Source organism: Meriones unguiculatus, chromosome 3 (genome assembly GCF_030254825.1).
Source record: "Meriones unguiculatus strain TT.TT164.6M chromosome 3, Bangor_MerUng_6.1, whole genome shotgun sequence".
Taxonomy (NCBI): Eukaryota; Metazoa; Chordata; class Mammalia; order Rodentia; family Muridae; genus Meriones; species Meriones unguiculatus.
In genome coordinates, this window is record NC_083351.1 from 30,219,976 (window position 1) to 30,243,150 (window position 23,175).

Here is a 23,175-nt window from a genome sequence, read left to right on the forward strand (position 1 = left end):
CTAGCACCCGTGTCAGGCAGCTCGCGAGCACCTGTAACTCCATCTCCAGGAGATTGCTTACTTTCTTCCAATTCCATGAGCCATATACACACATGCAGATAGACAGAAACATCATTTTAAAAGTAAACCTTTTCAGAAAGGGGGTGTGAAAGAATAGGGCAGGAGGGAACGCAAAACAAGAAAAATGACTGACCTGTCCGCTGTAGCCCAGGTTAGCCAGAAACTGATGAGCATAGGCTGCCTGTAATGTGATAACCTTGCCTCAGCCTCCCTCATGAGGGCTTATAGGCACGAGCCATTGCTTCTAATAAGTTAGCTCAAGTGGAACTCATTTTTATTGCTACTGAATAAATCATGAACTGAACAGGGACTGGGGTTGTAGCTCAGCGGGAGAGTGTTTACACAGCATGTGTGAGTCTGATTCCATCTCTAGTACTGTAGACAAGCAGAAAGGACTGAATAGGGCCTTTATTGGCTAAAACTCGTGACTAAGTGGGCTCTTTTGGACTTGACCTCATTTCCTGTTTGTTTATCTGAGTTAAATTTATAGCACATTCAGGTTTTTTTTGTTCGTTTTCTGTAATATGTTCTAAAGAGCATGTAGAATATGTGTTTGAGCCTAGAAGCCCAAGTTTGGGTATACTCCACGTCCCGATATTCATGCCTTCCTTCTGAACAGTACACCTTGTGAGCTAGAAATGTCCGTCACAGGACGCGGAGATCTAACAAGAAACATGCTGATGCTTGGTCTTCAGTTGCCGCAGGAAGCCCCTTACCGGGAAGCTGCAGAGCTGAAGGCAGACCGGGACTTTAGGTGACCCCGATTGCAGAACGAGGCCCGGGTCTTCAGGAGGTTCTGACCTGGGTGGCCATGATGGATTAAGAACGGTGCTGTGTTGGTTAGGAGGTAAAGTGCCAGAGGGTTAACCCTCATCTATTCATGGTTTTGCAGCTTTTACAAGCCTTCAGCCTTGGGATTTTGGTGACGACACAAGGCTACAGTCAGGGTTTTAGCTAGGCCTGATTTTCCAGGGCCCCAATACCTGCTTCCAAGCTCACTTGACTATGGCAGAATTTTGGTTCCTTGGAGATTGCTGGGCTACCTGCTGATGATACGTACGGCAGCCGTCCCCTCAGCCTGGCAGCACAGGAACCGTCTCCATCAGAGAGAAATGATGGGAGCTGACCAGCAGAATCCCAGTCCATCCGCAGCAAGGACATCGCTTTTGCTGGATTCTGTTTAGAAGCCAGTCTCTAGGCCAACCCACATGTAAGGGAAGGCATTACACAGCACCAGAAGGCAGAGGTCACAGTGCCTGAGCAGATCTTAGATCAAACTGTCAGCTGCAGTGTTCATTTGATACAGAAAAAGTAACCAGTTTGGGGTAAAAGAATTCTCAAAAGGTGGTTGTGATTGGTTGGTGTTGACGCCGCAGATCTGGACTTGACATTTAGCCTTGGCAAAATAACCTGACTATATCCCAGCCAGCTCTGCCTTCCTCATTCCCTTGCAGAGCCACTGAAAATGTAGCTTGCCCCCATTTTTGACCTTCCCAACAGTGACCCAGAGGAGAGAAACTTCCCATTATTGAAGATGTACTTCCTGCACTGGCCACCAGGGAGTGCCAGTGCTTTTCCCTGGTTAATCTGATTGCCTGTCTGAGGAATGGCCATTGATTGATAATGTCTAGTGGTTCTCGATACACAACTCAGAAGTAGGAATTAGGACCCAGTGAGTATATATGTAGCAAGTTCTGCTCATCAGCCGCTTGTCCTTCTGTCCTGACAGTTTCATGGGCACTAAGTGCTTTTTCATTTCCAGGTTCTAGAGGATAATCTCAGGGTTGGAGAGGGCCCTGTTTCTTTCTTGGGGGGTGGGGTGGGAGTGAGTGAGGTGGTGGAGTATCTATCTATCTATCTATCTATCTATCTATCTATCTATCTATCTATATTTGTTTTTTGTTTGTTTGTTTTTTGAGAATGGGTTTCCTTTTGTATCCTGTCTGTCCTGGAACTCACCCTCTAGACCAGGCTGGCCATGAGCTCACTGAAATCCGCCTGCCTGTCTCCTGAGTGCTGGGATTGAAGGTGTGAGGCACCACTGACTGGCTGGAGGGCCCTGTTTCAAAGAAGTACACAGTCTGCTAGGGGAAGAAGCAGGTTAGTGGAGGTATGGGAAGGACATTGTAGACTACAGGAAGATTTTGAAGGCTCTATTCCATGTATAGAAAGTTGTTTGGAGTGGGGGAGATTCAGGGAGGGTTCTTTTGGGGTGGGATTTATTGGATATGCTTTTAACCTCATCAAGCAAAGTAATCCTGGTCTTTATAAGGAGTATGGTAAGACTGTTCTGCCTAGAAAATTCTAACAGCTAAAGAGATCGGTGATGGAGGAAAAGAAATGCAGTTGACAAAAATAACATGAAGGGTGTTGATAGCAACCTGGCCACTGTGGAAGTACAGCAGCTGGAGTGAGCACTGGCTGGGGTGATGGGAGCAGAACTGGGGTCTGTACTACTGGCCTTCAGGAAGCAGACCTGGGCGGAGAGAAGGCTGTGGGGAGCTTCCACTCCTCCTCCAGCAAGAGACATGAGGGTCTGGCCGGAGCGAGCAGCACTGGACTATGAGGTTCCAGATTGTATCAGTTGTACAATGGACTTCCTCTGAGCTGTTATCTCTGGAATTTTGTGGGTTTTGTTTGTTTAGTTGTTTTTTTATTTTTCCAAGACTGGGGTTCTGTTGTTAGCCTTGGCTGCCCTGGACTCATTTGACTGGCTGGCCTCAAACTCAGCAATCACCTGCCTCCCTGAGTGCTAGGATTAAAGGCATACATCGAGCTAATCTCTGGAATTTAGTGCCCATAAAAGTCAGTGGCCAGCACTTTGTTTTCTTGGAGGTTGGTATATGCACATACGCAGGTGGCCATAGAGGCTGGAGACGTGGGATTATTCTCTCCAAGAGCAGCAAGCACTCTGAAGGGCTGAGTTGTCTCTCTAGTCCTGTTCTTGTTCTCGCCTTTCCCCCTTTGGGTAACAGTAACGGCTGTGTAACAGTGCTGTGGCTCATAATGAGGATCGTCCAGTCTGGTGATGGGGAGCATTTTGAAGCTACCCTGTTACCTAATGAAATGTGAGGAGATGAGTGAGAGGAGGAAATCTTAAGCAGTTCTTGAATTTCTGGCTCCAGTGTGTTGACCCACTCAACAAAATATGGGAGAAAAGTCATTACTGTGGGGTGTTCGCCAGAGGAGACTGCTCGGACATAGGCCAACAGAAAGTCTTTATTAACTGGCTGGCAACTACACAGGGTGCTTGGGGTCCTAGTGGAGCAGTGAGCCTTTCTTGGGGTGAGCTTTTTAAACACAAAAACCATGTCCTAGGTTGACATACTTAGTATACAGGAATGGTTAGCCAGAAGCAGAACTTACAGAAGCCAAAAAGCAAGGTTAGTACATTTAGAGATTTTATCCAAAACTAAACTAAACATAAACTTTGAAGGATTAGGCCTTTGTTTCAGTTTTGGTAGTTGTTGCTGTCTACGTGCTGAGTCTTACAGCCTAGATGGTCCCTCCATGGAGTCAGTTGTGCTAAGGTCTGGGGCCCAGTTACAGAATTCTATCTCTAACATAATTAGTGATCTGTATTTGCTTCAAGGATCTCCCTGGCTGGCTCTGATAGGCTCGCTGGGTGAAACCACTGACTGACTTTGCTCTAAAAGGAGGCCTTGCTTGTCTTCTTACCGTCTTATTAGTTGGTCCCCAAACATGGATGGTGTTAGTCATAAATGAAGAGATGATACTGTCTAGGGAATTTTTATTCAATCAAGTATTCTCTTTATCTGATTTTAATCTTCATGTGGCCTGTCACCCATGAGGTCTGAGAGGGAGCATTTCCAGTTCAGAGTGGCCCGTGGCTGTCCAGATAGCAGTGGTGAGGTCAGGTTTAAACAGAGCTGTGTTTGCTCTGAGTCCAGCTGTAACTGCAGTCCTATCTACCTCGGTTGTGTTAGCTGCAGTCACGTTACCTCAGTCATGTCTTAGCAGGTACTTCTAGAGCTCTACAGAGGTGACACACGAAGTGAGTGTGGCCAGAGTGGGCTCCATGTCTCTAGTGTAAACCTGTACTCTAGCTCCTGAAGAGCTGAGGCAGGGGTCTGGATGCTAGTTTCAGACCAGCTTGGGTGACAGTAAGGGAGATTTTGGCTCAAAGTATAAAGGGGGTGGCTGGCTGGGAAAGATAGGCAGTAAAATACTTGCTGTATAAACAGGACCGTTTATGAGTTTGATCCTCAGCATCCACATTAAAAAATCTGGGCATGGGCTGGGTGCCTGTAACCCCAGCACTCAGGGAGGCAGAGGCAGGTGGGTTGCTGTGAGTTTGAGGCCAGCCTGGTCTACAAAGCGAATCTAGGACAGCGAAGCCTACCTAGAGAAGCCCTGTTTCAAAAAACAAAACAAATCTGGGCGTGGCGGTACATGCTTGTAATCTCAGCATTGGCAGGGTGTAGTTCACTGGCCAGCCTAGCCTAGTTGGTGAGCTCCAGGCCCTAGACAGAGACCCTATTTAAAAAAAAAAAGTGGACAGTCTCTTGGAGAATGTGTGCACACACTCAGTTTTCAGAATCAAATGAAAGCAAGATGAGAACAGGAGCTGCTGCCTTAGTGATTGGCGTGTAGAGGAGGTTAGCCAAGGCCAGAGCAATAACTTCCTGATGTTATGCTAAGCAGTTGAGCCCATGGCTCTGGCTTTAAAGCTCACATGCAAGCTTGTGAGCGGAAGGTAAGGTTTGTTTCCGGAGCTGGTTGGGAGGGAGGAGCCTCTAACTGCCTGGAGATATTGGACTTGTGCAGTTGTAAGTGGATTTGATTCAGTGGGCCACCCACCACTTGAAGGCCTTTGTCCTGTTCTCATCTCCTACTTCACCTTTTCTGAATCCAAACCTGCTCGGCCGGGTGCTTGGCACTTTCTCCCCCCTGCATGCTCTAACCCATTCCCAGGGCTTTAGTGCCCTTAAGCTGCCAACTCCTACATATTTCCAGCTCTGATCTGTGCTTAGCTTCATGCACATTTGTCCTGCTTCTGTACTTAACATCTCTATTTGACAAAATCATTATAAACCTGATGTATCTAAAATAACTCTGAATTTGCCCTCTCAAACCTGGCACTTCCTCTGCATTCCTGAGATCATCTCTCTCACACTGTTATTTACTTCAAAAAAGTCAAGCCATCTTTGATTCCATTTCTTTATTCCATATTCTCCCCATGCCAGTCAGCTCTGCCTTCAAAATATAGCCCCATGTCTGACCCCTCGCATCATTTCCGCCCTTTCCTCCTGGTCCAAACTACCTATGTCTCTAGCCCAACCAAGATGGTAGCTCTCTGTTGTGCCTGCTTGATTTTTTCCCCACCCTTGAGTGTCTCCATAGGCTGTCAGGAGCATCCTTTAACACTAACAGTCATCCCAACACCTGTGTCAAAACATCCCAAGGCTCCATGTGACCCTCCACGGAGACGGTAGAGGGCCGTGGCGTGGCGTTGGCTGCACTTGTAGCACACTCTTGGCCCCAACCTGTTCTTTTGGTTTTTCAGACACCAGGTCTGACTTTAGTGTCAGATTCTTTTCAGGTCTCAGCTCTGTAAGTTATTTTAATATTGGGTGCTGGGGGTTAAGTCTAGGGCCTTTGAACATATTGAGCAGGTGCTTAAGATAAAGCCAGATCCCCAACCCAGGTCCACTGATGACTTCATGGTGGAGTTGACAGTAAATGAACTAGTTAATCCTTGAGTAGAGTAAGACTATAGATACACAGAGGCAGGGCCAGTCCAAGACCCAGGGAGATAACTTGCTCAGCCCAGTGTCTGCCAGATGGCCCCTGAGCTCATGCTGGCTCCTCTCCCTTGCTGATGGTGTTGTCACATGACCTCTTAGCCTCACCTTTCTATTGCATATTCTTTGGGCCCTGGATACTCTTGCTGCTGCAATTTAGCCTCAGTGTGGTTCGGCTGTGGGACAGATGAGGGTAGGTCCTACCTTAGACTATTATCCAGCACTTTCTAAGCCTGGGGAGCCTCAGACCTGTAACCTCAGTAAGAGGGAGACTAAGGCAGGAGGATCACATGAGTTCAAGGCTAGCCTTAGCCGCACAGTTTTAAGTCAGCCTGGTCTACAGTGTGAGACAGTGTCTTATAAAACAAAAATGAAACAAGCCAAAAAAAAAAAAGTTTACTGCCCCATGTGGTGGTCCAGCCCATGCCTTTAATCCCAGCACTTGGGTCAGAGACATACGGATCTTGAATTTGAGGCCAGCCTGGTCTACAGAGCAAGTTCTAGGACAGCCAGGGCTACACACAGAAACCCTGTTTTGGGGGAAAAAAAATTCTGTAGCACACTATCCAACCAACTGGTGCATTCAGAACCTGTCTGGAAAGCTTTTGCTCTTGCTCAGGGCCTCCCTCACACCCTGGGATTCTCTCCATTCACCGACACAGCTTTGGTCTTAATACTTCCTTCCAGTAAGGTGACTGCCAGAACCACCTTTCAGAAAGAACTTGACCTAAAAACATGGTCTTCGTTTTTGGTTCCCAATTCCACAAGTCCTCATCCCCCTGAGAAATGTTACTATACGTTTACATCACTCTTTAGGTACAAAAAAAGCAGTCCTGTGAAAGGTCAAACGTGCTTGGAGCGGGCGCTCAAGGGGCTTTTCACGATGTGGATCCCAGCCTGCTTTTATACAGTCTTTTAAGTTAGTCACAGCCCATCTCCAGTCACTGCGCCCATTGCGAATGATGGCTCTATCCAGGTTCAAGATGGAGAAAACAGCCCCCATCCGGGAGACTCCTCCATGGCCCGCCCCTCCCCTCACACTGCAAGAGCTGTAAATTGAGAAGCCTCTGTCCAAAGGCTCTGCAGCCCCTCCCCTGTCTGGATTGTGAGCTAAGAGCCAAGTTAAGAGGCTGGACCCGCATAGATGCACGCTCACGTGGACTGGACCCTCCCCCTTAAAACGGCAGAAGAAAAGACTGCCGGAGTGGGGTGGGGGTGCCCAACTCTATCTAGGAATGTCTGATCTCCAGGTAAGCATTTTCCGCTGACACGGAGCGGGGGGGGGGGGGGGGGGCTGGCAAGAAAGAGGGTCAGGGACCTCCAGGCCATCTGACAGAATTGGGTTTAACCCGGTTACCTGGACAACCCGCGCGGGAGGCTTGCGAGAGATGGCCTCCGGCCTCCAGGGAAGGGGTTATCAGTGTGAGCGACGGGGACCTCTGTTGGAAAGTACACCTTCACCCTCACGGGTGCTCATGCTGCCTTGAGGGGGCACCCTCCGCAGTCTCGCAGTCTCGGGAGCTCTGCCATTCCGCGGGGTGGGTTCTTACACTCACCATCAACTTCTGCTTCTCAATTTCTCCCCTAGTCCATTTTGTTCACATCAGAGAGCTGACTCCCCCCCCTCCCCTGTCACCTTGCAGAGGGTCCCAGCTTGGGCCTCACCGACCTCACCTCCAGTCACCCAGTGTCTTGTTTTTAATTCTTTTTGGCAACTCCCCCTCCGCCCCCATCCTTAGAGCCCCTGGCAAATGTTACCACATGGGTGAAAATCTCCCTTGCCCTAGACTTGGATTTCGCTTCCCGGAATACCCAGGGCAACTAGAACATGCCCCAGTTACACACACCACACATTTCCTCAAGCTCCTGACCATTCCATCCAGACTGTATATTCTGAGGGTAGCACTTGGGTCTTGTTCTGCCTACCAAATACGCAAAGCATGGTCTAGGGTGGCATCGGAAAGAATGGGATGAATAAAAGCTAAGGATTGGGCCGTTGCCTGATGCACTGAAGGGGTTCATCAAAAATAGCTTTACAGAGGCCTCAATGAGGAGGACTAGATTCCGGGTACATTAGAGTCAGTGCCCCAAGAGAACCTCAGTGGTGTACTGTATGAACTAACATTGAGCGCTTTTTATTGTCAGGCCTCATGCTTGGCAGAGGGGACCCTAGTCCGCATTCAAGTTGTGTCCCCTCTAGGAAAAGAAGACAAGGTAGGCGAAGCCAGTAAAGAGTGCCAGGTGTTACACGGTGAGCACAAGAAGCCTTCCAAGAGGAGCACTTCCGAGCTCTGCAGGTGTCAGAGGCTCCTCAGAGAGGACCAATCCAGGCTCCACGAAGGGCTCCAGAGGGGTTTCAGCAGAGCCAGAGAGTGGGAGCTGGAGACCTGGCTGTGGGGCCGGCCTCCAGACTGAAGGATTGGGGAAGCCTGCATATGACCAAATCTGCCTCTTCAGGGCCCGGGCACAAAGCCAGCTGCAGCTCTAACCTTCCTCTGAAGGCCTCCCCCAGGCAAGCCAGCGCCTCTCTGTGCTCACATGGTCGTGGTGTCTCTTCCATGCTGACCTGCATCCTCTGCTTGACTCTTCCTTGAAAGATCAGTTCAGCGATCTCTGTGTTGGCAGTACCAAGCATCAGAATTGTTCCTAAACCAGCATCTGCTGCAGGAGTGAGGAGATTGCTGTCCATTCCTGTGGACTCCAATAGCCCTTTCATACCCATCTGCATCCTTTTGCTCCCGGAAACTGTGTGTGCATTTTATTTTTTCAAATAGTATTTAACTGAGGAAGAGGAAACTTCATTCAAGTCCTGGCTCTACCATTTCCTGAGACAAGTCCTTTCCCATTTGGAAGCCTTGCTTTCCCATCTGTAAAATTAAGGGGCCCCATGTATGCTCGTGGCTCATTTCTCTAGACCAGTGGCTCTCAACCTTCCTATTGCTGCAACCCTTCAATAGTTAGTACCTCATGGTGTGCTGACCCCAAACATAAAACCATTTTCCTTGCTACTTCATAACTATAATATTGCTACTGTAATTATAAATTACAGTGTAAATATCTGATATATAGGATAGCTGATATGCGACCCCTGGGAAAGGGTCATTCGACCACAAAGGGGTCATGACCCCCAGATTGAGAAGCACTGTTCTGGACACTAGACTGGCTGCACGTTCTTCAAAGGCGACAAGGATTCTCTTAAGCTAAGCATAGAGGCCGAGCAACGTCCCGTCCTGTTTGTTGGTAGATGGCCGAGTACAGAGGAAAGGACATGCAAGGCAGAGCTGAGTCTCACCCTGTAACTCCAGAGCGTCCCTTCCCGAGGCTCCCCTCTTCATTGTGTTTGCCTTACTTGGGATGTAGAAGCAGGGGTGATAACCCTTGGCTGACTGAGCTCACAGGGCCAGTGGGAATCCCGGGTGTCCAAGTGCTTTGTGGGCAGGGAGGACAGCGTGGCAGATGGTTAAAACATACAGACGAGGCAATGTTCAGTTGCTGGGTGTCTGCTGATCTGCCCTGAGGGGCAGAGCCACAGGGATGCTGTTCTTCTAGGTGGGCTGGCAGGCGAGCGGGTTCCTGGCTCAGGAGCTGAAGTATCCAGTCCCATGTGGGGTTGGCCTTGGGGCAGGAGAGATGGCTGTGTAGGTATGGGATGGTGCAGCCAGCCCTTCATTTCCCTCCCAGCTTTCCCAGGCTTTCATTATTTCCTGTCTTAGGTGTTCATCCTGAGGGATTTGGTCACACAGCTACTGATTCTTTTAGCGACTAAGGCTGCCTATGGGAAGAGCAAGCCCTTCATGGATGCTTTGGGATACTCTAGTCCCTGACCCAAGTCCAGCCCCTCCCTGCCTTGCCCATCTTAGTGGCAGCGTTGTTTGTTTGTTTGTTCGTTTGGTTTATGTTTTTGTTTTGTTTCTTTTGAGACAGGGTTTCTCTGTGTAGCCTTGGGTGCCCTGTACTCACTTTGCAGACCAGGCTGGCCTTGAACTCACAGAGATCTGCCCACCTGCCTCCGCCTCCCTGAGTGCTGGGATTACAGGTGTGTGCCACCATGCCTGGCATTGGCAAGGTTTCCTGAAAAGAATATAGTTTGTCTCAGTCCATTAAATTTTTGTTTCTGTTTTTTGAGACAGGGTTTCACTATGTAGCTCTGGCTGTCCTAGATTTTTACTATGTAGATTAGGCTGACCTTGAACTCACAGAGATCCACCTGCCTCTGCCTCCCAGGTGCTGGGATTAAAGATGTGCACTGCCATGTCTGGCCTTGTCTCAATTCTTGCTCAGGCCATAAGAGTCTGGAGCTGTCCAGAGAGGCTGTCTGGAGGTCAAGCTGGGCCTCAAAATGAGTGAAGGATTTAAAGAGAAAGTGGACATGAGAATGAGAATTTACTTCTATCACTCCAGGGCAGGGTTCCTATGTGTGGCTGATGTGATGCGTTTACCCCTTTCAGTGGGGATTGCCTGTGTCAGAGAGGAACACAGTTCATGTGTAAGGAGCACATCTATTTGGACATGGTGTGAAAACAGAGCCAAGACTGCTTGTGAAGATGGGTAGACCAGCTAGTTCCCTCCTGCTGGGAGAGGGGTCCTGGAAGGTCAAAGGCCCTGACAGGGCTGCCCCAGCACACAAAGGCTGTCTGGTAAGGCTATCCCAGAGAACTCCTTAGTCCTAGCCCCCAAACCTCCTCCTGCTAGAGTCTTGACCCGCAGCATAAACAGCAGATTGAGGAACAAGCAGCTGGGATTTGGTTCTACTCGGCATGTAACTTTGAGATGGCTCCAATTTGCCAAATTTGAGTTTCCTCCTTCCTAAAACAAGGGAAGAAAGAGTACATCCTCTGAGCTGGCCCAGCCCAGAGGTGAGAACACAGTGTGTGCTGGGGAGCCACTGAGTGCTGTCCATGTCTGTTCTGTGAAGCTGCCTTTCTTCTGCCAGGATGGGACACGTGTTGTGGTATGCCCTGAGGTCTTTAAGGGAGGATGCACAGCTTCTCTCAAGTCAGCCATTAGTCTGCGAAGAGGCTCCATCTCTCAGAGGAGGCATTTGAGATGTCAAGAATGCTTCTGAGAGGATGTCTGTGCTGTGGGGCCAGGGCGAGGGGGATGGGATGGCCATGCGAGTTCATCTGCCTCACTGCTAAGCTTTCCCAAACCTGTCTTTAACTCTGGTGTCTCTTTGCTGACTTGTCTCCTCAATCCAGTTGGTGAGATGGAGATGAGAAGGTACACTTCTGCACTGGGGTCTTTGGGAGCCTCTCTGGAGACCCCTTGACCTTGGGAACCCTCTGTATATCTCTCCTGGACCACAGGTCAGCACACCATCAACTGTGAGCAGATGACTGAATTCTCCTGGAAGGATATAATTAATGCCTTGTCCCTGGCCAACATGGTGCTGGGGCTCTTCTCCATCTTCTGTAGCTTCAGCAGGTAGGTCCCAGGCACAGCCTGCTCTTAGCCTAAAACTGGAGCCTATGGCTTGAGGAAGTAGGGGCAGGCTCCAGAGACCTAGCCACTGTGGCAAAGGATCAACCCTGGGATGGGGACAGTATAATGGCTTCAAAGTCAGGGACCAGGGTCCTGGCCTTCATGTTGCTACATTCTGATATGTGACTTCAGCTAGCTTACATCTGAGCTTCAGGCTCCATGTAACATGAGGAGTTTGTGGTTATAATTTTTCTTATTTCCTCAGCTATGGCAATTCAGAATGGCTTGTAGGAGGAAAAAAAAAAGATACATAGTAGTAGTACTCACATCCATTTTCTCTCTCTGTCTCCCTCTCTATCTCTTTCTTTTTTTTTTTCCTTCTCTTCCCCCTCCCTCTCATCCTCTCTTTTCCCCATGTAGCCTGGGATGGTCTTGAACTCACTATGCAGCTTAGACTGTCCTTGAACTTCTGCTTCTTCTGCTTCAAGTTCTGCTGGGACTGTAGGTGTGGGCCACCCCACTTGGCTTTGTTTATATTTTCTGGTTCTTGAATCAGAATATAGGATTTGTCTTACATGATCACTGTCCCGGAAATTCTGTCACACTTACATGTGCCACCAAGAAAACAGGAGCAATTTATGTTCCTATAGGTTGGATTCTATTTCGAGGCCTTTAGCAAATCAGCTCTTTAAAGAAAAACCCTTAGTGACGCACTCCTGATGTTCTTTATTCTCCATGACCAGCATGTGACTTGTGTGTCTGTTTCTCATCCGTAAGTTTGGAGTTTTAGAGTATAATGCGGTGGGAGAATGCCCAGCTGTGGCAGGAAAAACTCAGTTTAACCAAATTGTAGGTTCTGTTGTTTTTCTTTAGCCTCAGGCCCCTTTAGAGCCTCTGGTGTGGTCTAAACAAATGCTGAAGCTGTCTGGGGATGTCAGGCTCTCTGCTTCCGCAGGGTCATCTAAATGATGGAATCCAGAGCATGCTTGGTCGTGCACCTCTGTGGGCAGGTTTGCTTTGGCTGTGTGGCTGCTCACAGAGGGACCTGGGAGCAGTGTGATAGACAAGGTGCAATGGAGAATGTGGGCTATGAGGAACACTGGGAAATCACTTAGAACAGAGCCAGCATCAAATCTGAGAGAATGTGGGAGATGCTGATAGCTCCTTACCACATATCAAACTCAAGAGAAATTGGAGAGACACTGGCAGATCCATACCACAGTTGGGGATGCCAACACCTAGCGCTAATCCACAGAAAATCGGCATGCAGATTAAGCTTGTCAGTACCGTCCAGTGTCTGGATGTAACTGACACCTTCATTGAAGAAGAGCAGACTACAGACCGTCCTCAGGCTCTCTTCGAGAATTCACCAAGATAAAGTGCATTCTAGGCATATAAGAGACTAGAAGTCATAAAGAAGGCAAGCTCAGGTCAAATGGAACTAAACTAAAGCTCAGAAAACGGGAAGAATGTACAAACCCTGAGATAGCCAATGGGACAGCGCTTGCCTACAATGTGTGAGGCCCAAGCTTCAGGCTACAGTACTGGAAAAAAAAAAAGTACCATACATGGCAAAGGCAACTTATAAAAGAAGCATTTAATTGGGCTTACAGTTTCACAGGATTAGAGTTCACGGTTAAAGTAGGAAAGTTTGAATTTAGCCAGGTATGGTGGCATAAGCTTGGAACCCCAGCCATTAGGTGGTGTGGTGGGGGCAGGAGGATCAAGAATCCAAGGCCAGGGTTTGGGGAGATAGCTCAGTTAGCCATCATGTAAGAAAGCTGGGTACCGTGGTGGTGTGCTCTAGGAGAGGCAGATGTGGGAGGAACTGTGGGGCTCACTGATCATCCAGCCTTGCCAAACAGGGAGCCCCAGGTCCCAGTGACAGACCCTGTCTCAAAAAGTAGGGAACAGGTGTCTTAGTTACTTTTTGCTATTGCTGTGATAAAACACTATGACAAAGGCGGCTTAGGAAAAAAAAAGCATTTAATTGGGTTTATAGTTTCATAGGGTCAGAGTTCATGGTGACAGAGCAAAGGCATGAGGTAGAAACTGAGAGTTCACACCTTGATCTGAAAGCTAGAGGCACAGAGAGGAGGGAGACCCTGGCAGGAGTCTTTTGAAACCTTAAAGTCTGACCTTGTAACACACCTTCTCCAACAAGGCCATGCCTCCTAATCCTTTCCAAACAGTTTCACCAACTGGGCACCAAGTGTTTGGACATAGGAGCTTATGGGGGGGAGCATTCTTATTGAAGCCACCGCAGAATAAAAGGAAAGGAGAGAGGCGGGGAAAAGAGAAGAAATGAGAGGAAGTCACGTAGCGTAAATTCTTCATTTCACAAGTGGAGAAAAAGACGAGTAGTTTATGTTTGAAGTCACAGTGCGATGGAGGTAGAGGCTGCACTAGGCACTAGGAGGGACCCTGTGCTATCAAATACACTTGGGTCTTAAGAGTTAGAAAGGACCTTGGTGATTACTTGGGGGTGGGGGGCAGGAAACCACCATGTGTTGGGAGTTGGTGGGGGGAGTCATGCATGTTGGTGTGTATAAAACATTTAAAGCAGTTTATACTAGAAGGGACGTGAGTTCGGGAGTGCTTGTGTGTGTGGGTTTAGGAATTTGTGAAGAGGGGGTACCAGTGGGTACTATAAGAAGCTACCCTGCTGGCCTGCACTCTAGGAAACCCCACTGTGCTTCCTGGATGCTTCTGATCTGCTTCCTGTTAGACATGGCAATAGGGACAATGATCAGATACCTCAACATCTGCCAAAAACTGGGTGAGTCGAGACCTCAGGCCCCCTGTAATCCCTACCCTGGGGAGCACCCATCTCAGGCCATCACCCCTCGCCTTCCTCAGTCACTCCCAGCTGTTCACATGCCCACATGAATAGCAGAGGCAGTCCTGTCCCAGGAAGCAGGCTGTCTGCAGCCTAGATCCATCTGGCTGCCAGGCTGCCTCTCTTCCCCATCTTCGACCGGTCCTTGCCCTGCTCTTTAGTTCCTATCATAGTTGCCTCTCTGTTTTAATTCCATCTACTCTCCTTTTGATTTATGTGGAGATTTTGTTCCTGTTTATACTCCACAGTACACTATTGTGGTCATTGTGGGTTTTATGAGGAATGATTTCACTTTGACTTACTTGGCAGTTTCCTTGCTGTTTATACTTTCTGGCTTTCCATGTGTTCACTGGGATCACCTTCCATAGGCCACCGTTAGGGAGCAGCTACTGCACCCGGAGACCCCAGCACCACCCCTGTTGTCACTGCTCCAGGATAGGCTAGGGTACAGAACATGCGCCTAGGATTAACCTTGACCTCTAAGCAGGATTCGAACTGAATGACTTTGCTGTCTTCACCACCTTCGGCCTGGCCTCGGCTCTGCTCCTTGGTGTGGATGGGCCTCTGAATGGGTTCCTGGCCACCATCTATGTGTTGACCACTTCTTTCCGCCTGTGCTTTAGCTCAACTGGTGAGTGGAACCCAGTTCATCTTGGGACTATGGTGGGGATGAAGGGGTAGGAGAAACTGCTGGGAGCCAGAGGCCAGGGCTCACTCAGGGACTCCTATTCCTCCTCATGAGTGCTGTGCCTGCTGGAGGTGGAGGGCTGTATTGCCAGAGCCCTGGTCTGGGAGATACCAGTCCTTGCTTCTTGGGCAACTCTGTCTCTTTTGTATTACCTTCGAGTGGAGCATTGCTTTGCACCAGTTCCCCCACCAGAAACTGTGCCAAACTGCCTTTCTAAGGCTACACAGAAAGGGGGTGCAAATCCAGCACTGAGCTCAGACTGGCCTTCCAAGGACCCTTTAAGTGTGGGCACACCTGACCTACACTGGGTGCCTGCTGTCCCTCAGAAAACAACACAAACCCAAAGCTGTACATGTACTTGTGGATAACCAGAGGACAGCCACACTCCTGAGCTCAGGGAGAGAGGAGACCCAAAGTGATAGAAGTCCTTAGAGCCGGGAAGCAGCTGATCCCTGGTTTTTCCCTAGGAGGAGGTCCCTGTACATACAAGGGCCTACCCTGCCCCTACGCTTCCTGTGTTTTGGCTTCCACCTGCCTTCTGACCAAGGGCAACACATTCATTCTCTGCTGCATGGCTTCACTCATGATTCTGTTCATGGTCGACCAGAGCTGCTACCCACATGATGAAATCCTGGAATCGGAGAACTGGAAAAAAGTAGTTTATTTGGGAGGTGAGTTCAAATAACTGCCACATGGTATGGTCACACTATGGTCGCGCTGCGGCATTGCCCGTGCACTGCGCTCTCGTGCACTTTTCACCATCGACTTTGTTGTTATTCAACAGCACATATATTTATTATTGTTTTTTTTAATGTCTGAAAATACCAACTGTGCTCACCTGCACATTTAGGACTGTTCCCTTCCTGCTCATTTCCAGTGCATAGGATTAGGCTGTGCTCAATAAATATCTACCTAATGTTAATGGGTTTGGTATGGGGAGCACATGACTATGGGCCCGGTACTGGGAGTCAAGTCTGCTAAAGTAGTCTTTGTCTCAGGGAGGGAGGAAGTTACCGAGAACCAAAATAAACTAACAAATAAGAATGCCAAAAATAATTGCAAACAAACAAAGCTGGGTATAGTGGCTTATGTGTATAATTCCAGTTCTTAGGATGCTGAGGCTGGATCATTGCAAGTTCAAAATATAATGAGTGCCAGGACAGCCTGAGTATAGAGTGAAATTTAAAAAACTGCCCCCATATTTATGGTCACCCTGTGGTCTCAGATGGTGATTCATTTAGACTGAGGGATGTGAGAGGAGGGCATGCTGCTTAAGGAGGGATGTTTAAGTGAGATCTGAAAGACGAGTAGGAAGGGTGGTTCGGGCAGAGGATACTGTTTTGTGGTGACTGGAGGCCAAGAAGGTACTGGGAGCATGAGTGCATGTGTGGAAAGCCAGTGACAAAAACTTAGGCCGGTGAAGTGGGCAGACTGGGCAGGATTTGAGATTTGATCCTAAAGGCAAATGAGCACCTTGGGTGAAATTAGGCAGCAGCTTCCAGGCGTCACTTGGACTGTGGTGTGGAAAAGACAACAGAGTACCAGAAGGTGTTGAGATGGGAGATGGTGGTGTGGTGGATGAAGAGAATCAACTGGACTTGAGAGGTGTTGGAGCTAGAGCTGACACTGAGGGAAGTTCGGTGTAAGCAGCTAAGTGTAGGTTCCAGCCTTGGGAGATGCCCCCAGCATTTGGCCTGAGTTAGGGTTTCCTTTAAGGATTTGTTTGCCTTTTGCAATGTGTGCATGTGAACAAGACAAGCGTCACTGGGGGCTGAAGATTCTGCCATTATTCCTTTGCTGTGAATCCACTCTGTTGTTACAGTTGGCTTCCTTCAGATTTATATCTTATGTGGCATTAGTACCACACCCTTGTCCAAGTTCTGGGAGCTGGCTCCCCTATGCCCAAATGGCAGAGGCAGACTGGGAGAGCCTGGGTGTGTAGCTAAATGTTCCTCAGGTGAAGCTCTCACTGGTTGTTGTATAAACTTGGGCTAATACCTCACCATTTTGAAGTCAGTTTTCTTCACCTATAATTAAAGCCCCCAGTTGCTAGCTTGCAGGCTCACTAGGATTGAATGAAGCAAGGAGGTAATTCTCTGGTAGGGTCCTGGACTGTAAATAGCAATTCCTGCTCCATCTTTTCCACCTCCCCTCTCCTAGCCCATAGCAAGTGTTTCCCTCAGAGATCACTGCTCCTAGAGTTGATCCCTTCTGCTCAAAATAAACCCACACACTTAGCATGAGACGCCTAGGTTTCTTTGCTGTATGTGTCAAGGAGGAAACAGCATTTCATAAGCTCTGACACCAGTTAATGCTAGTTATTGTGCATGTTTCAAAGTTGTTGCTGCTGATATTCTGCTTGCCTGGGGAACAGTGGTCACCTTAGACTGAAGACCACAGACTACAGAGCTCCAGACTGAGAAGCTGGCTCATGGGCAGTACTGGAGAATGAATGCCCTCTATTTTTTAGGACAACTCTGGCTTTAAACATCACCTCCTTGCCTCAGCAGATCATTGACTACTCTTCAGTTGTAGTGTTCCACAACTCTAGCACATCTCCTTAACGTCTCTTGATGCTTTTCCCCAGAAGTGACCTTTTGTTAGGTTACCTGTCATGATCTAATGGGATCTCACGGAATACATGGGAGCAGGTTGGGGACGTAGTCCAGTTGGTAGGATACTTGCTCAGCTTGCATGGATCCCTGTGGTTTGATCTCTAGTACCGCAGACACTGGCGGGGGTGGTGCACACCTGTAATCTCAGCCCTCAGGAGGGGGAGGCAGAAGGATCAGAAGTTCAAAGTCATCCCTAGCTATACGGCAAGTTTGAGGCCAGCCTGGGCTGGATGAGATCCTGTCATGAGACCACTGATGCCCTACATTCTTGTTGAGTTAACTGAGGCAGAATGTCTAGTTTTTAAAGATCAGGCAGACTTGGACTTGAATCAGGCTTTTGTGCAGGTTACTTTCCCTGTCTCTTATGAGAAAAACAGATGTAATTCTAAGTCATGGGAGTGTTGTGAAGTGTAAGTGAACAATCCGCAGTACTGAGCAGAGTACCAAGTCCTGAGTAGATAGATGTTACCCTAGCGGGGTACCTAGTACTGAGCAGATGTTACCCTAGCGGGGTACCTAGTACTGAGCAGATGTTCCCTAGCAGGGCACCTAGTACTGAATAGATGGGCCAGTAACTTTGGAGTCCCTATGTCTGACAGTGTTTCATCTGAAATTCAGATTGTCTTGAGCATACCTGAGACTACATGTAGGTTCAGTAATTTTCTCGGAGGGGCCTCAGGACTCAGCATGATGTTGTATTCATAGCTAAGACTAGTTAGAACACAAGGATATGGCCCGGTGTGGTGGCGCATGCCTTTATTCTCAGCACTCAGGAGGCAGAGGCAGTTGGATCTTTGAGTTCTAGGCCTGGTCTACAGAGCCAGTTTCAGGACAGCAGGGCTATAACAGAGAAACTCTGTTTCAAAAAACTAAAACAAAACAAAAAAAACCCCAAACAAACCTAAACAAACAAACAAACAACAAAACCCCCAAAAGAGCAAACAAAACAAAACAAAACAAAACAAAACAAAACAAAACAAAACAAGCAGGGCTTGGTGGTACATGCCTGTAATGCCCCAGCACAGAGGTAGAGGCAGTCAGATCTCTGTGAGTTCAAGGCCAGCCTGGTCTACAGAGTCCGGGACAGCCAAGGCTGCAGAAAGGCTTTCTCAAAAAACAAAAACAAAAACCCAACCAACCAAACAACAACAAAAACCTAAAACAAACAAACAGACAAACAAGCCAAGGATGTGGTGCAGAATCAGCAGATGGAAACAGGATGCTAGCTCCCCAGAGCCTCTCCAGGTGGTGTCAGAGTCACACTCCGTTCCTCAAGCCCTGAGCTGTGGTCATTCACACGAAGCACTGTCTTCCAGGGAGGGTCATCGGAGACTCACATAGGCACCCTCTGCCTAGCAGGGACCAAATTCCAGACTCCAGAAGGAAAGCGGGGTGTGCAGCACAGACCGAGTCCTTGCATGGTGCGGGCGCAGTGCGCCACTGTGATCACTCCGTCATTGGTGGAGGAGTCGAGCCGCTCTGTAAGCAGTCTCAGGCATGTAACATGCATGCTGGACTCCAAACAACTAGGAAGTAACCCACCTCCCAATAGAAAGGCTCTGGTCAACTTGAATTCAGCCTTGACAGGACTTGGCTTCTGACCTGAGATCACCAGAATGGACCTGAGAGTGCAGTAGCTTCCATTAGGGGCTCACATATACTTACTACACTGAACTCAAACATGGGGCTCTTGCTTCTCTTGTTGCTGTTTCCTCAGCTCTGGGAGTGACCTGAGAGGGACAGAGAGTGGGGTAGGAGCCGTGAGACCCTCTATGAAACTGAGTGTCTGCTTTTCTCTTTACAGGTATCATCATGCTGTTTTTTTGCCCGTTCTCGCTCACCGCCGTTTACTGCCTGATATGGTCACTCTCGTATATCTTCTTCCCAGATGCCCTGTGGGGCAAGGGAGTTTGTGTTAAGATCTAGTGCAGGGAAACCATACCTTCACCACTCCTGCTGGCCTGGTGGGTTCTACGATTAGCATACCGTACCAACACCTGCTTATCCACTAAAGCTTTTTTGGCACCCGTGTTGTCTTACGCTTGGTTGCACGCTCTCTCTTGTCCTGAATCACGTCGACCTACAGTGGGCCCATAAGCCTTCTTTCTCTTTATTCAGGGTTCAGACTCCCTTTTGGGTAATACTTGTCTCAGTCATGTAGGATAGACTTTTATTTCCAAGATAAGTTTTGGGCTGAAACTCAAACCCAGCCTTGGATACATGAAACTCTATCTCAAAAAAAAAAAAATTGATTGGCAGCCTAAATGTATCACCTGGTGTATTAGGCAGGTGCAGAGATGATAGGATGGATCTCTATCTATCATCTATCTACATTATTTATATAATAATTAAATTTCTATATAATACATTATTTATATAATATATATCTTTGGGTCTGTAAGCAAGTCTAATATATATATGTATATGGGATTTGTTAACCTTTAAACCACTCATGTGTATGTGTGTGTATGTGGCTTACAGGCTATGGTATAGTTAGTTCAACAATGGCTGTCTACCAACAGAAAGCCCAAGAATCTGGCTTCTAGGATCTCATTCTGTATGTTTCTTTTCTAAGTTCTCAAACACTAAACTCTACTCAGATACCACTTTGCCTTTTAAAATACAAACCAGACAGAAATACTGCACACTATTATATTGTATCCTAAAGTTCACCCCATGGAGAAGAACCAGGGAGCCCCAGTATCACTCTGGATTCTGTCTTCAGGTGGGACATCCAAAGGACTGTTGGCCAATTCTGCCACTTGCCCCATGGTGGCGCCTGAGCTCCTCTGCATCTGCCTTCGAAGTTTTAAGAGCAGTGTTTGTGGTACAGCTCGGGGCTCAGTTGCCAGCTCACCATTCAGCATCTTTATCTCCCAGAAAGCAGTGTTTCCTGAGACTTCCTGGGCTTTCACCTAAGGTAAATAATGTGAATGAATGAAGTCAGGGAGTCTAGGCAGGTTTCTGGTCTACACCCAGGATGGTGGAGATTCCCCTTTGGAAGCACCTCTCCATGTCTGAGTGGAATCCCATGAGGGAAACCTCCTGCTTTTGTAGGTATCCTGAGTGCAATGTTTAATCTCTATAAGCCAATGTTCTCACTTGTAGCATGGAAGCTTTACTCCCTCCTGGGAAGGCTAACACACGAACTGGGCTTTCTTGAAGTATGAACCCAGTGTGCCTGCCAATTCAAGAAAAATCCTGTTGCTAGAGGTGGGGGACTGTGAGTTTTGGGGGTTGGAGGGACAGCTCAGCAATTAAGAGCATTGGCTCCTTTCGAGGAGGACCTAGGTGTCGTTTCCAGCATCAGCATGTCAGAACGTGTCAGGGCACAACCATCTGTGACCCCAGTTTCAGGATACCACACCCTCTTTGCCTCTCTAGACTCATACGGACAAATGCTTGGAATACATTTTTTTTTTTTTTTTAATGTGGGCTTTCATATGAAAACTGGAATTTTGGAAAACTCAGGTCTACAATTGTGAGCTTAATTCCTTCCTACTACCCAAGAATTTCCCAATGGGATTAGCCAGGGTACAAACTACTATGTAATTTTCTCTAGGTTTTTAGGGAAATGTTCAAAAGTTTATTGTCATGAACAGTATTTACATCCTTCAGGTTGTCAGGCTTCATAAAGATATGTATTTTAAAATTTATTTTAATTTTTTTTATGTGCATTGGTGTTTTGCCTGCATGTGTATCTTTGTGAAGACTATTAGATCTTGGAGTTACAATTGTGAGCTGCCATGTGGGTGCTGGGAATTGAACCTGGCTCCTCTGGAAGAGCAGTCAGTGCTCTTAACTGCTGAGCCATCTCTCCAGCTCTGTCAGAGGGTTTGTGTGTGTGTTTATCATTTTTAAAAATTAATTTGTTTTTATTTTGTGTGCATTGGTGTTTTACCTGTATGTATGCCTAGGTGAGGGTGTCACACATTGGAGTTACAGTTCTGAGCAGCTATGTGGGTGCTGGGAATTGAACCTGGGTCTTCTAGAACAGTCAGTGTTCTTAATCACTGAGCCATCTCTCCAGCCCCTAAGATGATTTTTTTTTTTTTACCCATTTTTTTCTCACTGAATTCTTGAATTCATCATTTAATTGGATCCATATTATGAAGGATGGATAAAAGGAAAAATTTAAGAATTCTTCAAACTTTTCAAAAATAGATTTTTAATTTTAGCCAGGCATGGTAGCACACATCCTTAATCCCAGCACCTGCTCAGCACTGCAATAACCCTGCTGCAAACACGGTGGTATGAACTGCACTCCTGAAGCACAACCTGGGCAGAGAACTTTATGCCTCTACCCCTAAAGAGGCAGCTGGGTGATGGGTGTTTGGTTCCCAAGGGACCAGTCTGAACATTCTCTTCACAAACCTGACTCCAGGCCTGGTAGGACAGTCCCAGAATGAAACCCAAAAAGTACCTGGACTGCCCTCCTGGAGCAGCAGTTAGCACTCTGCAGTCACAGGAAGGGGGGATCTTAGCTTCCCATCCCTCAGCCCTGGCTACTAGCTCAAATGGGAGTAAAGGGTCTCATAGATTTATGTGTGTAACTGGACACCTGTGATGAGCAGGGCCTACAACAACCCTGGGAGGCAGGTATGTTCTTTTTTTTTCCTACCACCTGCTCATGTAGGAGGGAATATGCTTTCTGCCTTTTGTTGAAGGGGGGAGGGAGGGAAGGAAAAAAGGGAAAGGGAAAGGGTCTACAGTCCTCCCTGTCTATTGTCACCGGAAACAGTAGTAACAATGGGAATCGTCTCCCAGTGCACAGATTACCTCATTGCCACCACAGCTTCTAATTTTTCGCTGACTAGAGAGTAAAGGCGCCTTTTAGGGTTTACAGGGACTCGGGTCTGAAGTAACACACAGCGTGCTGTTTTCTGAGCACTGCACTTCAGACATGGTTCCCTTCATCTTACTGAACCAAGAGAAGCAGAAATAGTAACATCCTCCTTACGAAATGAAGACACAAAAAGTGAAGTCACTTGCCCAAGGTTACCTGACAAATCCTGACACACATGGTTCTGGAAGATGACTATCCCAGTACTCTGGCTTCCCAGTCCTCCATCTTACTTCAGCCTTCCACAGTAATTCTCTAGGCTCTGTCATTTCCAGTAAGAGCAGCCTCTCTGGTCTGTTCCTGGCATTCTCTTCTCTGATCATCACTTCCAGTACTTCGAGAAGCTCAATTTCAGCCACAGAAACTCTAACCCATGAGCCTTGGACACCTTTCAAAGCCTCTTACCCTCTGTCAGTTCTCATTTACTGAGTTAGGGTCTCACTATGTGGCCCAGGCGGGCCTCAAACTGATCCTCCTGCCTCAGCCTCCCACATGCTGGGATTAGAGGCGTGTGCCACCAGGTCTGGCTCTCGTTTACATTTTCACACAGCTTAGAGCCAGGCCCATCATTCTAATCCGTGCACAGGGAGCACGCACCTCCCTTCTCTGCTTCCTCGTTAGCTGCTGAGCAAAGCCCAACAGGGCTAGAGAACACCTTGGTCAGAGCTGCTTGGTGTTGTGCTGTCCCCAGTGAGGCCTTACTGCCACCCAGTTGTTACCCCACATGTCCCTGGCCATGTCTGTTCTCACTCTCTGTGGAACAAGACTATCATCTCATACCCACTCCCATCAAACCTCCATCGCCTCCCCTTTTCACTCTGCTTCTTTCTTGCTCTCCAAAGAACTTCCACACTAACCTTACCAAATCCACCAACTCCTGTGTTCTTTCCTTTCAAGAGAAGTAATGAGCTGTCCTTTTTCTCAAGGCAATGCCAACATCACTG

General features: G+C 47.9%; 1 protein-coding gene across 1 annotated transcript; it reads left to right on the forward strand.

Annotated features, from left to right (window-relative positions):
* Window positions 1–10,926: 10,926 nt before the first annotated feature.
* Tmem269 (transmembrane protein 269) lies at window positions 10,927–19,791 on the forward strand. Its single transcript, XM_021635040.2, has 5 exons — window positions 10,927–11,249; window positions 13,928–14,025; window positions 14,573–14,716; window positions 15,241–15,444; window positions 19,193–19,791. The coding sequence occupies exons 1-5, from the start codon at window positions 11,158–11,160 to the stop codon at window positions 19,312–19,314; spliced, it is 660 nt and encodes a 219-aa protein (XP_021490715.2). The 5' UTR covers window positions 10,927–11,157; the 3' UTR covers window positions 19,315–19,791.
* The last annotated feature ends 3,384 nt before the right edge of the window (window positions 19,792–23,175 follow it).